At 44.1% G+C, this 17,964-nt stretch overlaps 3 protein-coding genes across 4 annotated transcripts in view; all 3 read left to right on the top strand.

Moving 5' to 3' along the window:
• The first annotated feature begins 3,491 nt into the window (after positions 1-3,491).
• cracdla (cracd like a) lies at positions 3,492-8,743 on the top strand. The gene is made up of 9 exons (XM_078286135.1): positions 3,492-3,540; positions 3,881-4,025; positions 4,159-4,294; positions 4,383-4,544; positions 5,024-5,278; positions 5,385-6,645; positions 7,036-8,099; positions 8,246-8,366; positions 8,465-8,743. The coding sequence occupies exons 1-9, from the start codon at positions 3,492-3,494 to the stop codon at positions 8,656-8,658; spliced, it is 3,387 nt and encodes a 1,128-aa protein (XP_078142261.1). The 3' UTR covers positions 8,659-8,743.
• A 3,081-nt stretch (positions 8,744-11,824) lies between these two features.
• creg2 (cellular repressor of E1A-stimulated genes 2) lies at positions 11,825-14,505 on the top strand. Its single transcript, XM_071919760.2, has 4 exons — positions 11,825-12,323; positions 12,942-13,111; positions 13,246-13,359; positions 13,472-14,505. The coding sequence occupies exons 1-4, from the start codon at positions 11,898-11,900 to the stop codon at positions 13,611-13,613; spliced, it is 852 nt and encodes a 283-aa protein (XP_071775861.1). The 5' UTR covers positions 11,825-11,897; the 3' UTR covers positions 13,614-14,505.
• Positions 14,506-15,538: 1,033 nt separating this feature from the next.
• The window catches only part of mgat4a (alpha-1,3-mannosyl-glycoprotein 4-beta-N-acetylglucosaminyltransferase A), a 30,645-nt gene continuing 28,219 nt past the window's right edge, over positions 15,539-17,964 (top strand). For both annotated transcript variants that reach the window (XM_078285912.1, XM_071919719.2), the window contains exon 1: positions 15,539-16,317. In XM_078285912.1, the coding sequence (XP_078142038.1) occupies positions 16,224-16,317 (94 nt within the window). In that variant the 5' untranslated portion in view covers positions 15,539-16,223. The remainder of the gene's footprint in view (positions 16,318-17,964) is intronic.

Here is a 17,964-nt window from a genome sequence, read left to right as displayed (position 1 = left end):
AGTTGGTGTGAGCAGTTGTTACTTAACCATGTCTGAAGAGCCCAAAGTGACACTCAACCAGATTCAGCGATTAAGAGATAAGGTACAACCTGATAATTACATAATTCAAATATATTATCATCATAAATATCACCATATATAAAGGTTGCAGTGTAGAATCCAGACTGAATATTGTTCTAGTTTTTGTGAAAGCAGAAGGAGGGACATGATGTGGCTCAATATGTCTGTGTTCCGTTGCATGTGATTTTCATGGGGAAAATATCTGAATGAATGGTTGCCCGCATGAGTTCAGACAGCGCAGTGATCGGATTATCTATCTATTCGGCCTTAATCTCGATATGTACAGTCCTCATCTGGGCTCAGAGAGGAAGAAATTATAATCCATCAGAAAACACATAAACCAGAAATGATCATAAAGCGCTGTAACCGACTTCTCTACCACAGTGTTCCTGGACAAAGCCTACAGAGAAGAGACTGTCTAATGCATACATTTCACAGTATGGCCCATACATCACATATGCACAGACTAGACATGAAGCTTAATGCACAGTTGGTTCATACAGGATACAGCATATCAGTTGCAATCACATTAGAAGATAATCTAAGCTTGCATGCCCATATTGTCCTTGATGTGTCGATTACTTCATAGACAACATGAAGGCCATGTGGCACTTAACTGAATGGGAGAATTAAATATTACTAGACACTGTAGTCATGACACTGTGGTCGGTTACATGGTGGGTGTGGAATGCGGCATGTAATCCAGATGTCATGGCTGAGGTTTTATTCTATAAGAGGTGCTGATGAGCCTGGAGCTCCACACAGAAGCTGTTCAGCCAAGCATCCAGACACACGAGTGTGAATACTGAGGTGTGCTTTCCACCTCCCCTCCTCCCTTCCACTGATTGTAGCCCAGTGGCCTAGATAGTGCTGCCATCCCTTCCTTCCCAGATGAATATTTAGAAAGTTCGATTTATTCCTACAACACTGACTGGGTGATTTTTATTAACAGGGGAACTGATCCTCAAACATGTGTACGTGTGTGGGAGGAGTCTTTGTTTCCTTACCCGGGTGTAAATGTGAGCAGTATTTCTTTCAGTGAGGTCTTGACCGAAGTGGTCACCTGATGGATCATGCATGCAAAAGCACTGGATCAGTGACGTGCGGACATGCAAATACAGAACTCCTCTATTTATCGTGCTGAGATGACAGCAGTTCCGTTACATTTCCATGAATCTTGTGCATGCTCAGGCACACTGGCCTTGTAGCTCGGCACCCTAAGGTGCATACCTCCTGCTTCATGACCCCCCCCCCCCCCCCCCCTCTCTCCCTCTCTCGCTCTCTCTCTCTCTCTCTCTCTCTCTCACACACACACACACACACACATATCTCTCTCAGTCACTCTCCACTGCTGCATACTTTGGAATAATGCAGAATGTTATTAAAGATCATTTTAACTTTAATGTAGGCTGCTTTTGGGTTTGTTTTAATGTTTAATTCAAGGTGTGTCGCCAGGTCTTGGGTGATGATTGACTCTTTTTGTCTTTCACCTTTAGACACTCACATGCGCACACAGACATACTCCCTTCTAGCACCTGTGACAGTGTCGGGTTGTCCCAAACTGGTGTAATGTGTAAACAATTCTATCAGCAGTAATGCCTGCCCTCTTTCCAACTGGAGCTTTATTTTTTCCTCTACTCTCATTTCTGGGCCTAAAATCAGGTTAGCGTTTTATAAGGAGCTTAGCGCAGAGGGCCACAGTGTGCCACTAATGTAATAGAGTATCTCTCTCTCTCTCTCTCTCTCTCTCTCGCTCTCTCTCTCTCTCTCTCTCTCTCTCTCTCTCTCTCCCGCTCTCTCTGTCACTGTGTCTCATTCTCTTCTGTCCTCTTTTCTCTTTGTGCATTTGCTCACCCTGTCATGGAGTGACCTTCTCTCTCTCTCCCTGCCTGTTTTTCTCTCTCCTTCCACCTTCCTTGCCCCCCCTCCCTCTCCGTCTCCCTCCATCTGCAGATGTGGACGACAGAAGCCTGAGGTTTAAAGATAGGACAGAGCCTCTGCCGAGACGAGACAACTCGGTGTACTGAGCGCAGGACAAAGACGAGGGAGAGAGGGAGAGGCGCTGGCACACATAGACACTTGGTGAGTAAACAAAAAACACTTTTGCCGTGGATGGGGTGTGAATGCGTGTGTTTATTACAGACTGAGAAAGATACACTACAGTGTGTGGTTTTGTACTGTGAATATCAGTTGAATTCTGTGCTGCTGTGGCATGGGAAGTTTGTGATTAAGCCGTTGTTGTGGATTATGGTGCTGTGAAATCTTACAAGGATCTCCCTGCAATGTCAGTAATCCAGGGGATTATGTCCTGTTTCTGCTGGAGCTATAGTTTGGGTCATTAGATGACAAAACCGCAACTGAAGCAAGCCTGCTTCATTTACACTCCTGTTTGTTTCAGGGCCACGATGGTAGTAGTTCCATAGACCAGCTGAAATTCATTTGTAGTGCAAGACAGCTTCAAATGTCCTGTAAGTCAAATGTTACATCAAATGCTACTTTTCCAGTGCTTGGATGTCATGGAGTTTAGATCGTATGCTTATACTCTTTTTAGCATTGTGTGCTTATACAGTTAGAGTAGTCTAGGTGATACCAGAAGTGTGGCGTGGACTTTGCATGTTTATCCCCTGCCTTGCGCATCTTGTTATCAGCCATGCATGCTGTACAGGATCAGGCTCTGTTGACAACAGTCTGTACTCAGGGAGAGTTTTATGATACACAGAAAACAGTGTCTGCATATCCCAAACAGAGCTTTATCTCAGGGGAAGGCTAAAAACTGAAGTCAGTATAACAAAGGAAAAAGAATAGCCTGCTCTGAATCTGGCGTCCAATAACGCTGCAACCCAATTTGGATGCTTGTCAGGTGTTGCATAAGTAAAGCTTACTGGGAGCAAGACTCAGTGTGCGGTTTTCCTTTTCCTTTGTTCACAAATGTATAATTCGTTATGCAGGCGGCAGTGCTTTGTGATATTGTGCTATTTAGGTATAAATCTATATCCCAATGAGATGGTGAATTACAAACCCTAATACCTCTGTTATTTCATGTCTTTGGTATACCGCCCTATTGTTAGGGCCTTGTTGATCACATTTTGCTGATCACGAGAAGAGAGTGTTCTCACCGCACCCCACCTAGTTAAGATACAGGTGTGTGCCTCTGCTGATAATGCCAATAAACCTTTGAGCTCAAGTGAAGTGTCACATCCTCAGGTCTATCAGATAAGTGCATCAGGTTCACATGCATGCCCGCCAATGATCAGAGAATACGTCACTGGAGCATTCACACCATGTAGAGACGCAACTCAGCATGTGACAAACAGACCCTGCAGCCTCTAACCTTAAGGGTTATACTGTCACAATTGCTTCTCATTACCATTTCCTCTCTTTACACAACTTTCTCTCTTCCTTTCTTTGCTTCTTTTTGTGATCAAAGAGATATGGAGTCTTTCTCAGGAGATACCGAAGAAAGCACTGAGGACCTTCCAGGTGAGATTCTCTGCCATGTAGCTGCAGTGAAACCAAATCTTAGACAAAAATTTGCTATAAAAACATTTCCATACATTATTAGTATTAGCATAACATCGCAAAACCTTTTAAAATTGACAATCAGTGTGCAGACTAATAGATCATAATCTAGACCGTGAGCATACCTCTGTGACAATTGGAGAAGATCATCAGAGAGGATATAGAGCATATAGAGAGGATATTGTGTCAGCTCTCTGTGTGGTGTGTGTGTGTGTGTGTGTGTGTGTGTGTGTGTGTGTGTGTGTGTGTGTGTGTGTGTGTGTGGGCTGCTGTGACCTGGTCCTGTCTCCGTCTCCGTTAGGGAAGAAAAAGTCCAAGCTGAAGTCTCTGAAAACTCGTCTCTTTGGAAGGACAAAGAGAGCAGATGGAGAGGAAAGCGCCAAACTCAGCCAGTCTGCCAGTGACATCACAGCAGGAAAGGGCCTCGGGTCAGAGGAAGATTTGGTGTGAGTGTCTGCATGATTAATTATGTCAACCAATTAATTATTTTGCAGTGTTTGCTTTACACCTCTATTTTCTGTCTGTGTTTCTAATCTATTCTTTCACCCGTGTCCCGATTTTCCTCTCCTCCATCCTCAGGTGCTCCCAAGGGATGCTGGGCTCACGGGCTTTGTCACATGACAGCATCTTCCTGGCTGACCAGGTCCTGTCCAACGCCGAACCGGACAGGGTTTTATCCCAGGAGAATGTTCACAGCAAGATCAAAACTCTGCAGGTAGCGCTTTAATCTAGGCAGGTTGTAGGGAACCGGGCCTTTACAACTCTTCTGTCAAATAACGGTAGTCTGTGTTCTGATGTCATAGATGAAGCTCCAGCAGCAGAAGATGCATTTGGGGCCGCCCCCTCTGGTTCTGCCAATCAAACGTCCAGATGACCTCAGCAGCCGCTCAGAGGCTGATGGTCTTCCTCACAGCCCCCCTGAGATCTTAAGGGGCGACGTCTCAACCCAGGCAGCCCTCAGCAAGGTGATTTATTATTACATTCCTCTACAGGTCCCAGTCCTTCCCCGCAGCCATAGACCTTTTAGTTTAGCAGGGACAGGTGTGTGTATATGTGTTCTTGTATTTCAGTACTTATGAGGACCAAATGTCCTCACAAGGATAGAAAGATGAGGAAAATCCTCCAATGTGAGGACATTTTGCTGCTCCTCACTTCTTTAAGGGGTTAGTTTAGAGTTAGGGCCTGGGTTTAGGGTTGAGATTTGAATAAGGATTAGGTATACCTTAGGGTAAGAATTAAGGTTAGGCATATTGTGGAAAGGTTAACGGTGAGTGAATGGGTGTAGTCAAAGAATGTCCTCACGAGTGTAATAATAAAAACATGTGTGTGTGTGTGTGTGTGTGTGTGTGTGTGTGTGTGTATGTGTTTGCACAGTGACTTGCTTTTGTGTGACTTTATGTTTAACTTTTATATCCAGTGTCATATGATGATTTATTTTCCTCAGGCCATATCCCAGCCATCCTCTCGTCCACTCTCACCCATCCCCAAACCTGCACCAACCAGATCTGTGCCCCTGACTCCATCCCTCTCCTCGCCTCTCTCTGCCCTCTCCACTTCCCCTCCTACTGTTGCTGCCCCTGCTTTGGACTTCAGCTGTCCAGCCCAGTTCACCCCCTGCCTGGATACCTCTGCTGCACGCCACCGTATGGCCGTCAAGCCCAGAAAACAGAGGGCCAGCACCAAGGGGAAGAGACTTGCTGTGAGTGACCATTACCTCATCTTCTCTTTCACTCACACACATATGCAAAGAAAAATACACAAACACACCTCATCCATTTACCTTCCATCTATCTGTTTTTTGTCAGACTGACTCTAGGCCTCTCTCAAACATCCTAAACAACATCGACCACCCAGTGTCTGAGAAGCAGGAAGAGCAAGAGTTTGCTGCTGAAGAGGAGATAACTCACTTGCGCTCCCACTCCACCCAGATCTTGGAAACGGAGCAAGGAGGGGTCAACATCCCCATTACATCTCAGTGTCTTCCTGTAAAATCCCCAGAGCCTGCAGTCTTCACATCAGAGCCCTCCGAGGCACAGGCAGCCCCCAAATCATCCAGCCCAACCCTCTCCCATCGGCCCACCCGACAGGACCTCACCCTTCCTGGGAGAGCTCCCTCTGTGGCCTCCCAGGTGCTTGGAGTTAAGCCTCACAGACCTGTGGATGTAATGATCAGTCAACAGCCACAGACAGACTTGGAAGAAAAAAGAGAGGGCTCTGGAGACTTTGATATACAGGCCATGTCCCATGACAAGAGGGATACTATAAGCAAGGCTGGAATGATTGATAGAAAATCGAACAGAGAACAAGGCTCTCAAGAAATCTCTGTCCCCTCCAACCAGCATTCAGCCAGCTTGGGCTCAGTAGCGGCTTTCAGGTCTTCCTCTCTTCGCCAGCAGGTTCAAGCTCAGACAGAGGACACAGGAGGAATAAAGAGACCAGGATCTGGGTCCTTCCACTTCTCCATCACCACTGCCAAATGCCGAGATGGAGAGAGACCCCGATCAGGCAGTTTCTTGGGAGTGGTGGAACAGGCTGGAGCCAGGCCGAAGACAGGAGGGGGACCAGAGGTGAAGTCAACACCTAGGGAAGAGGGAGCTCTACATAAAGGCCCAGTAGTACCGTGGGACAGGAGGGACAGCCTCAAAAAGGGAGAACCAGTGATACCATCTAAACAAGCAACCGTGGATACAGGTGCTTTAGAGGGGGAGGAAGTAGAGGACAGCCAGGAGGCAGTGGAAGACGCACTGGAAGCAAAGGAGGTCCAGGAGGAGGAGGAGAAAACAACGTTTGGGGTCAAACTCCGCTCCACATCTCTGTCTTTGAAATTTCGGTCTGATGCAGGTGCTGCCCACTCTGATTCCAAGGTTAAGCGTCATAGTGCAGAGATGGGCTCGCTAATCCCTCCACTTGCCCCTTACAGCCGTCCTTCAAAGTCTGTGTTGTCTGAGGAGCAATGTATCAAACGAAAAGCAGAGGAAATAGGTGATAATGCCAGCTCTATGTCTAAAAGACTGCCTACAAACATCCCTTGTAACCCCACCGCCTCTGGACACCTCAGACAGACAGGTGAGTCTAGATTTGCTCTGAAAAGTCTTACTAATCTAGGTATATAATAAGTAGAAAATATATGAACTCAGATTCACTTTTATGTGTTTTATGAAAAACTTGATAAGATAAGATAGCACTTTATTATCTTTGCTCATTCCACATTGTACTGCTATTCCAGGATGGGAATAGAAATAGAGGACCACCTTTTTCATTAGACTTTGTACAGGTCCACATTGTTGTCCTCATGCTATGTCTATGTAAGGAGATAAGTTTCTCATGGTAAATAATCAGTCTAGAATGATAAGATTGTTACTGCTCCCAGCGGACCTTTGTGCTCATTAAAGTACCACCCAGATTGAATATAACAGTGCTGCCACATGTATCTAACTGACTTGTATCACTCCTTAGATGGAACCCCATCTGGTTTCTCAACCCTTCTGGTCAAACATAACCCACCAGCTGCTGATGATCCTCACACCGTTCCTTCCTTGGATATAGAAGCCCAGACAATCTCCTCAAACCCAGAGGAAGTAGAAATTGCCCTCTCAGCCCCTCAGGAGCCCCAGACTGCCCCGCAATCTGCCCCCCAGTCGGCCTCATCTGAGGTGTCCTGGATGAGCCTGGCAATAGAAAAGACCAGAAGCCTCCAACAGCTCTTCAGTAGTAGATTACCCAGAGATTTTACAAGCATGCAGACTGCTGCTCGACCACAGACACAAGTGCAGCCAACAAATCAAGGGCAGACTATTACACAATCACATTCGCAGAAGGTGATGCAATCAGAGACACAGATTGGGACACAAATGCAGACACAGACTGTAAAAATGCCACATAGTTCACCACAAGTACAGGAAGCGATGCAGCCATCAACTGAGGCAGCCAAACCACCAATAACGCAAAGTGCAACTCCAGTACAGACTGCCACACCATCATTAACTCCACCTACAGTGCAACAGAGGACATCAACACCATCCACCAGTCAGTTATACACCTCTAAAGTACCACAGATGTCAAAACAAACCAACAATGTCCCGTTACAACCAAGCACAACTCAACCAGTCACGCAGTCTGGCTCGCACTCTGTTTCTCTTCCAGCCATACAGACCAATTTATGGACGACCCAATCTCCCTTGCGCTCCTCTACACAACTGGAGACCACACCTCAGTCTGCACAAGGGAGTGCTACTCAGTCCCTTGCCCAATCTCACCTCTCCTCAGGCCAACAACCCACCGTCCAGCAACCCCCCTGGAGCAATCGAGGTGTGCACTCTGCCAACCAGCCCAAATCCACAACTTCCGCTCAGGCCTCAGTCTCAATTTCTACCCCTTCACCAACCCTAGCTCCAGTTCCAGCCTTAGGAAGAGGGGAAAGAGCTGCCGTCCTCCAGGGAAAAGAAGGTCCATCCCTGTCAGAAAGACGGGCTGCCTTCTTAGAGAAACGGACAGAGTGGACTGCTCCACCTGGAACCAAGGTACTTCACACCTACTAGCATAGAATGAAATTCACAATACAGCAAAATTGTAAACGTTTTTCATGCCATGTGTTAAATCAACTTACTAGCATCTATTTAAGCCTCGTTATCCTCAGTAATGATGTAATTTCCATTGTCTTACTCAGGTGGAACTGAGGAAAACCCAGTCAGAAACACGGACACCAGCCGAATCCCCTGCCTTACCCAACACCACACCTTCAAGCAGAGACACAAAACCTGAGGGAAGGCAAGGGGTAAAACTTGCAGGTGTGTTGATATACATGGATTACAGTGATAATTATAGAATGAATTGGTATTTGGTATCTCCATGTGCTGCGACATGACATAGACTGGCTTTCTTTCAGAGTCAAGCCCCACCAAAGTTCCAGGCAGGCTTGAGGACAAATGGCTGAGAAAAAACATGCCGCTATCTTCATCACCCTCTTCGTCGCCTACGCCGTCCTCCCCTCTGCAGTCCATGGCTGACAGCGGCCAGCCGTCCTGGATGGAACTGGCCAAGAGGAAGTCAATGGCCTGGAGTGATAAGACCATGGACTAACAACCATGGACAGATCTACAGTAGATGTCATTGGCTTATACTTCTGAGGGTATATGTAGATATATATTTTGAAAAGGCCTAATTTTATTATAATCCTCCACCACCACCCAATCTTATCTACATAAATTATAATACTTTGGGTATTTATGAATTATATGTTACACTATGTGATTCAAAGTCTGTTTTAGCTAAATGTTTATGTTAAATAATAAAAAAATTTAATGTTGAGTCTTTGTATCAGTAGTTTAGTGCCTTAATGTAAATTGGCTAACTCATATGTAAAGATATTAAATGCCTGAGTTGCTGAAAATATACAAGAATTCACTTTCTATTGGCTGAAGAAGATAAGAAATATTCTCTGTTAAGTCTTCTTATGTGGACCTGGCTAAATTTCTTGGGTTGCTCTCTGGCATGCAATTAAGGGGGGTGGGGGGGGGATACCTTGTTTTTCCAACACTGATGTGAACCACTGTTTCTCTTGATCTAATACAAGAGAGTTTGTCTGTACTTGTTGTTACTTGCAAAGCAGCAAACAACAGTTTAACCATAGAGTTGTGGTTGTAGTGAATGTGGAACGTTGCTGAAAATCAAACCAAACATCACAATTGTTTTAACATTTCTCCAAGACCTTCCAACATGGAGAGCATGGGTGAAGACTGAGGTCAATGCAAGTCTGACCCACTTGAGTCCTAGTCTGTTTTTGTCTCCTCAAATGTGGCACACAAACAAATATTATTTTTGCCCTTTGTACTGCACAGCACCACTTTCATGGGAAATTCATCACTCAGTAACTCAGACTACAGCTCCACCTGCAGGCCTGGTCTTGACCTTGTCCTGAGCTGTACAACATCACTGAAGAGGGACTTCTAGTGGTCCTCTTGCCTGAAACTAAAGCTCCCTACATGATAGGTTATACTGTCATACTGTGGCTTTAGATTTAATTTAGAGACAATGAACTCAAAGCTTTATACTGTACTGCAATTAAAAAATAAAAATAAAAAATGGAAAGGAATTAGATGACTCAACATAGTAAAAACAAAAATGTAGATAATTATATGATTTTTTTTTATATTAAGTAAATAATTAGATTATGACTAATAGAATAATTTGACTAGGACTGATTAAATAATTAGGAGAGATTGTATAATTAGACTAGAACTAATTAAATAATTAGACTAGAAGACACTGAATAATTAGATTAAAACTAATTAAATAATTAGTCCTACTAGGTGGATGTCCTCTTGGATTTGCTCTTGATAAGGTTACAGCAGAGGTCCCTGTTGATGGACTGAAACATCCTAATGAGCTCAGAGATTTTGGCAGAGCTGGCAGGTGTCTCCTGCTGCTTAGAATGGGATGGGATGGAGGGGAAGAGTTGAAAAAAGAACATTATAGATATTTATTAGCATGCATAAACTTCAATCTTCAAATAGAGTTATTTAATAGTTAAAATAAATTGAAGGGTACTGAGTGAATAGTTGAGTTGAGCTTTTTTACAATCTGTCACTTTTACAAGTTTACCTCAGATATTTCAGTTTTATCTCAGGTGTAGGCTCTTGACAGTTAAAGCAGTGAGTTACTCTGCAGTAAAATAGACCGTAAAAAATAAAATAAAAATAAAAAAGGGAAACATTAGCAACAGTCATCTTCTGGGGTTAAATTCATCCACGCTCAGCTTCTTGGGGAGAAAAAGTAACAATCAGGAACTCTTCGTCCTTTTCTTCTCACCATGTAGATTGGCACTGTCTTCCCACAGATCCACTCCAGCCAACATGAATACATAAAGATCCTTCCTCAGTGGATGTTGCTCTCATTATAAGTCCATTTATCAGCCCATTCATTTCCATTCCCAGTTCCGTTGTTGGAGGTACAGTTGAAGAAGCTGAGGGTTTCCATCTCTTGGTGAACATTCAGCCTGGTATAGAAGCTGACTGTGCAGACTCTGTAGTTGTACATCTGGGAATAAGGCTTTCTCTGCAAACAGGTAACCCTGCTCAGTGGCACTCAGGCCCTGTCCAGGATGTGCTCTCTTATCATATGTTAGGATAAGATCAAATCAGACGCACTGCTCCTCACAGCGACCATCCAAATGGTGACAATCACTCTTAGCTCATACAGGCTGTTATTGAGCTTACCCAGCACCTGTGGCGCCTGCCTTGGGTGATAAGATCCTCTATTTAGGGCTGACATAGCTGCGTGGCTCCAGGGATATAGCTCTATATGATGCAGGATAACACTCACTATCAGCCAAAGTCTTGACCTGGTTGAACCAATACTTGTACTTTGGATTTTAATCGGTTGAAGAGATTGTAGTCTGTTGCGTGTGTTACTCTAGCCTGCCTGTAGTCTATCACAGCTTCTATTGTGCATCAAACAATTGCTATAAAAATGATAAAATCCCTCAGTGGGATAGTAAATACAGGACACTAGTAGTACTTTCAGCACCATGGACAGTTTACATTACCTAAGACTCTGTTCGTTTGCCAAATGGTGAATTGGCTTGTCAAGGATTTGAGGATATTTTCATATAATTTTCTAGACTTCTCATAGTGTTGTCCTACATGGACAGACAGACAGATTGGTAGAGGGATACAGACAGGCAAACAGGAAGCTTTAGAATAATTTGCTGAAGGCGTAATTGCTCAACTTTGCCTTTAATTCATGTAGAACTCCAGTGTTTTCTCCAGTGTCAATGGGCTTTCAGCAGGGCTAGTCTTGCTTCACAGCACTCCAGCAAGGCTTGCTTATGAGTAATTTATTATTTATTACTAATTTACAAAGATTTTGTTTTTTTTTTGCATTGAACTAAATATGGTAGAAAAGCACCACTAGAGGCACTACTACATGGATAATGTAATATAAAATGTAAATTATCAGTGACCTTGATAATTCTCAGCAGATGTCATTCGTTGGTGCCATCAAGCCCATATGTTGCACCTGGATGTATGACTTTGGCAAGCTGAGCAGCTTTGATATTTAATTCGTAATATAAATAACACGGTGTTTTACTATACTAAAGCCCTAATGTCTAAAGGCCAGAAATTGGCTGGGCTGGAAGTAAAATGAGCCTTTCACATTTTGAAATGCAGTTCCTTGGGGTCCCGAGGGGTGTCGCTGTAGGCTCATTGTCTAGTTTTGTAAGTAATCTCCCCGTGTTGTGAAAGCGAATACACGTGAGTTTGTAAACAAGAGAGCGAGTGGAGGCGGAAGAGTGGAAGGACGGCCATTCTCCGAGCTCGATGAGGTCCCGTTACTTTCCGCTGGCAGTACTTGCCGGTGTGCTGTGTGTGTGCCAGAGCTACACCCTGAGGAACTCGGTCTCCTGGGCTGTCTCCTCCAACGACGTGGTGGTGGAGGGGGAGCTGGACGCGATATCGGAGGAGGTCGCCCCCGCTCTGCTGGGGGACAATGCTGGGTTATGGAAGCAGGCGTACCCGTCGTCCCAGGTGCTGGGAGACGGCGTGGAGAGCCCTAAAGACTTAGTCAAGTCGGAAAACGACAATGTCGCCCCTCTCTCGTCTCGACTGTTTTCATACCGGATGGAGGAGGTGAAAAAGTCTGCCAACACCACTCCTCCCCCGCACCAGGAGACGGCTAGGACGGCCAGATACATCGCTCATTACAGCGACTGGGGACATCTGGCCACCATCTCAACTCAAGACAAGGTAGAAAAGGGGAAAACCACTCAATTTAATATTTAGGTGTTGCTGTGGTTTGGAACAGCATAATGAAGCAACACTCTTATATCTAGAAACCAAAGGACCAAGACTGTAAGATCAACATTTTCCCCAGAATGACACCAAGTCATTCTCTATGTATTGTTTAGGAAGCATTTTATATCATGACACAGTTACAGGTTTTAATTGCAACTCTCACATTTCTGGTTTTGGGATAGAATTGCCAGTGTTTACAGACATTGATTAGACAAGGCTGTAGGAATTACAGATATTGATTAAACAAGACCGTAGGAATAGCATATGAATACTTACATTCTGTGCCCCTGTAATTCAGTGTACAGTAGCCTTCACTGCTGGCTGGGCTCAGCTTTCAAACTAACAGCACCATCAATCATGAAGTCAGGGATATATAACTGTATATTAAGTATATCCCCCATTTTATTTTATCACCAGTGAAATGCGTAGGATACATCACATATTACATCCATGTCCCTTGTGCCCACCTCCTAAACCACCACACCACTGAGCATTATTAATAATGAATCTGCTCTGCATGCTGCTTTGTAACTAGATATGTCTTTGATAACATCTTACTTTCTTGCACAGATCAAGGGTCTCCCCTTTGGGAACATCTTCTCAGTCAGCGATGGACCACTGGACAACAGCACTGGAGTCATCTATTTCTATGTTACTGCAATGGACAACACTGTATCAGACCTGAAAAACAACCCCTATGCTTCTCTCACATTCTCTGAGGCTGAGGGAGACTTCTGCAGGTAAGCTCCAACTTTTTATGCACTCTGCTTACTGTCACATAAATAGCACTGAGTTACTGATCCACTCAAAAAGCCTATAGTCAAACCCCCTAAAATGTGTGTTACCATGGTAACATGGTCTTCTGTATTTCAAGGCAAATGATATATGATCCAGAGGATCCAAGATGTGCTCGACTCACATTAACAGGCAAGATGGTGGAGGTGGTCCCAGAGGAGCTGGAGTTTGCAAAGGAGGCTATGTTCTCAAGGTGACTGGGCTTATATAGGATCAATTACTGCATGAATGCATGGTGGCTTCACCGCTGCAAATGGGGAGTTATTTTGTGCATGCATCACCATGCAATGCTCTTATCTTTCTAGACATCCTGTGATGAAAAAATGGCCGGTGGGACACAAGTGGTTCTTCATGAAGCTGGAGTTGATCCAGGTCTGGCTGCAGGATTGGGTCGGAGGAGTGGCGCTCGTTCCACTGGAGGACTACTTCAAAGCCACGCCCTTCTGAGAATGTCCCTCCCTGTGCATCATTTCAGCCTATAAATACAGATCAGTTCAGCTGTCTACACAACAGATGTCCTCTTGATATGGGGTGAGATTCCCCAAAGCCTCATTGTGCTAGGAATAGTTAAAATCTCTCTCAAATACCATTGCTGTTTTAATTGGGGTTAGTGAAGACCCTTTGCAGCCTACATATTTTTTTTTTTTTGCCCTTCCACTTTGTTTTGCACAATACCAACTGGCTTCCTGTATTTGGTGTGTCCATGTATTTGAAATTAGTTAGCTTATTAAGTTTTCATAGCCACAGGTATTCACACAAATACGTTTTACGGGAGCTTGATTTGCTCAGTCCAGTCAGTGTTTAAACTTGCACAAGGAAATTGTAATTTTTGTTAAGGTTGAACAGAGCAGTGCCTCTGCTCTATTGATTAATTCATGAGTAAACATCTGAAGTGTCAGTGCACCTGGGCTCTGAGTTTTCTTTTGGAGAAAAATGATGAGGCAAAGTTGAGTGAATTTACAGGCCCCAAGCTAAGTCTGATCACATACATCATGCCAATTTGTTGCATCAACAGTCAAATGTGTCCTTGTAGATGAGGAAACGGTATTAAAAACCTGAATGTAAAACTAGAGATTGTTGTCAATAATTTAGCAATTACACATCCTTGCATTGTAGATTTGTTCTGTCTTTGAAGATCTTTATTTTTTAATCTATATAATTTAACTGTGGCACCTATGGCTGAAAACAATGTGGCCATTAATCAGTGCTGATGTGGAATTTCTGGAACTGTGTGGAAATGTGAATGGTAAAAGCATGAAAGCTTATTAGCCACATGCTTTGATATATTTTACTGTGTGCATACAATTGCTCAAATAAAGAAATACATCTTTGTCTTTGATTCAGTTGGCTCTAATTTGAATCTATATTTGGAGAGTAGTTTTGCATATATGAGTAGTGCAAACAAGGTTTTATGAAGAAATTCAGGTCCACCAATGAAAAAGGGATGGAGACAAAGACTGGAACTGTGATCCAAAGTGGCGTCCAGGGACCTCCAGGGGTCCTTGTTGAGGTTCCAGGGGGTCCCCAGTAAAATAAGGAATAATTTCTATTTCGCTATTATTTAATTCACTGGATATTAGCACAATGTCATCACTTGTGTTGCTGGTTGAAGGCATGAACACAAGATGGCGCGCTTTCTACTTTTAAAAAGGAACACGCCTCTCACCGAGGAAAATAAAAGCATTTTTTGTCCTGAGAAGTTGGACGGTGGAGGCTTATAATAATTTCAAGATTCGTCACTCATGATGAAACCCGACTAAATCACTTCACTGGAAGCATTTGACTACTGGTAGAGAGCGCGCATGTTTTTCACCTGTAGTGACCAGAGGGCGGAGTTACAGAAATCTGAAATTCCGCCCGACACGCCAGGCTGCCCGGGTAAATGACCAATTACAGGTTTTTCAGCACTTCCATGGTCTTGACCCAAATAATATAATAGGCTACTTCCACGGCCTTGACTCAGGCAAAGATATGTTTAGAAATATTTGCCACTGCTGGTCAAAATCTTTCCAGGTCTGGTGCTTTGTGATTGGGCCTTTTTGTATTTTTGACAACCATCGATTCCTCCTTAAATAGTATATTTTATTTTCACTTTGATAGTTTGTATTACTAAAAAAAAAATGTTGCAACATATGTACGGGTTTTATTTTGAAAGTTGTGACCGGAAGACCTAAATCACATTCTAGCTTGCTTGACACTGGTGGGGGAGCTAGTTCCAGAGACGCTTCATCAGCTTTACAATAAAGCTAAATTTATTTTGTAAACAATTAGTCGCCAATAACTTGCTAAAAGGCGTGAGACAGCTTAAGTCGACAGGCTGAAAGTGAAACCACTCTGCACCGAGCAGCAGTGGTTGCTTTTTGCTTTAAGCTGCAGGTTGACGGACCGAGTCTGACCAGCGGAGTTTCAGCCCAGGCAACTTAATGTTAGCTCGCTAGCTAACGGGTATTGTGTCGCAGGTCGACTGGCTAGCATGTATTATATGCCAGATAAAACTCACTGGGTACGTTAACGATATAACGTTAGTCCCGGCTAGTTAACAAGACCAACACGCTTTTAAAATCTGTTGCCAGACATAATCAACGTGAGGCGAGGCGTAGCCTTGCGGACGCCGTCAGAGACCACACAGCCTCCCTGGAGGATCAACCGTCAGACCGTCAGTTGAAATGCTGTCTAACCTGTAGCGGCAGCTGTATGAATTGGTATGGATTGTAACGGCAGCTAGCTCGGGTTGTCTTTACTCGACCATGTAAGCTGTTTTATCACGCCAAGGCAGTTTCTCAGTCTTGGAGGGGCTGACTCGTGACTGATCTCTCTAGGACGGCACAGGAGGAGCCAGCTACAGCCCTCTGAACATCGACAAAGACACACAGGACACATCCAACTAATCCCTCCCAACACCGAAGTCCCTGCTCACTGCCCTCTTACCGGAGCCCTTTACCGTTTAGACGCCCCGTATGCCTACGCCCACGCTCGGCTTAACATCCTGAAGGCAGAGAGGGAGGCACGGCAGCCCCGGGGTCCCCGACAGTCGAGGAGAGGAATCGCTGAAATGAGATGAGGCTCAGAAATGGAACTGTGGCCACTGCGATTATTTTCTTCACCTCGTTCCTCAGCCTGTCTTGGTACACAGCGTGGCAGAATGGTAAAGGTAGGCAAAGCATCACCGTTATCAAAAATCACATCTGTGGTGTGAGTGGTTTTGGGAAGTGACAGTTGTCACTTCCCAAAAGGCCTGTTGTGTCAGGTTGTCAGGCTGACACAGAGACACCAGGCTGACATTGGGGGTAAAGTCGTTTCGGCCTAACAAGTAGATTCTGAACATGTCGTGGGACAGCAGCTGCTCCCATGCACCTCCTCATGTCCTCTTTCGGTTAATGTTGGGTGGATTGGCATTAACTGGTAGACTGTATACATTGTCACGGTGCGACATACATTAGATATGGGCTACCTATAATGACTAATAGGTGGCCCTTCAAAATACATTTCTATCTGTTGTTTTGACTAGGACAAGTATTGCCACTGATGTTTCCTTTTTCAGCGTGAAGGCAGCAGAGTAGATCGGTATCCGTTCTCATCTCTTTTGACAGCTCATTGCTCATCGCTCGATAATTTTCTGTTTCGATCCACCCTCAATCAGTTGGAGATAATTTAACATGCCTCCATCAATTTAACGCACCAGACAGTGCAGTTTGAAGCACTTCTGATGTTTAGAAACTCCAGAGCGATTTCTCCCCTCATCGAGAAACTGCAATCTCAACATAATCATTATTCTATATCAAAACACTCACCATGATTTATGCCTGTCTTGTGAAACATCTGTGCTCAGGCCTATTGCACAATGCCCTATACAGTGTTGCTGGGCAATAGTATGTAAGTGCTGAGTGCTTACTTCTCAGGGTGTGGGGAGGGCTGTGGGCCTTAGTGACTTGTTATCAGCAGAGTGTAAATAATTGCAGCCTTTAGATAAATTCCAAGGCAAGGCTTCATGTCGTGATTACCCAGTGCTTATCAGGTCAATGAAATAGTTTTCCTCTAAATGGAGCCCAGTGAGTGCCACCACTACAGCAGGCCAAGACTGTCCCATGGCTTGATTAAAGGGAGTGTGATAAGCAAAGGTCAAGTGAGGGTGCTCTCTGTTCCTGTCTGCACCTGTTGATACGAACCAGGTGGTCTACAGTCCGAGCAGGGCTATGAAGACCAGCTCCTGTGGGTCTATTTAACATTTAAACTGACACAAGCTGTGAACATAATAACTTTGGCTCTTACTTCTCTGGATTGTCTGAAATGCTGTTCATTGGGAACCTCTTTATCTGCACTTCAGATAGAGCTGTGGTTCCACAATTGATAATATTTCAGTTGCGGAAACACAGCTTTAATATTTCATTTAATTTAGAATGCCCACTATCGTTGAAATTAGTTAAGATGTTGGTAGAAGATGCAAAAGTAAAATAGTTTTGTCACTCAGATCATTTGTAGTTTAATAACTGTGATCACAGTATCTAGCAAAATAATCAAGAGAATCGTTTTAGCTATAGGCTCATGCAGCCCCAATTTCAGACTTAAAGAAAACCTGTGTTGACTGATTGTGCCTTAAGGCTGGAATTTGTGTTAAACAAATACATGCAAATGAAAGTGTTTGAACTGTAGCTTAGACTGTACAAAGCATGTCACAACATGCGTGCATCCGCCTTTCATATTTTGAATACATTTTGGTCTGGAATTGTAATACATTTCAGGGTTCAGAAGATGTTTTCCAAACAGCCTTAACAACCTGAATAACCTAAATTCCAAACGA

Source organism: Centroberyx gerrardi, chromosome 10, assembly GCF_048128805.1.
Source record: "Centroberyx gerrardi isolate f3 chromosome 10, fCenGer3.hap1.cur.20231027, whole genome shotgun sequence".
Taxonomy (NCBI): domain Eukaryota; kingdom Metazoa; phylum Chordata; class Actinopteri; order Beryciformes; family Berycidae; genus Centroberyx; species Centroberyx gerrardi.
The sequence above is the reverse complement of the archived record's forward strand: the minus strand, read 5'-3'. Positions and strand labels throughout refer to the sequence as shown.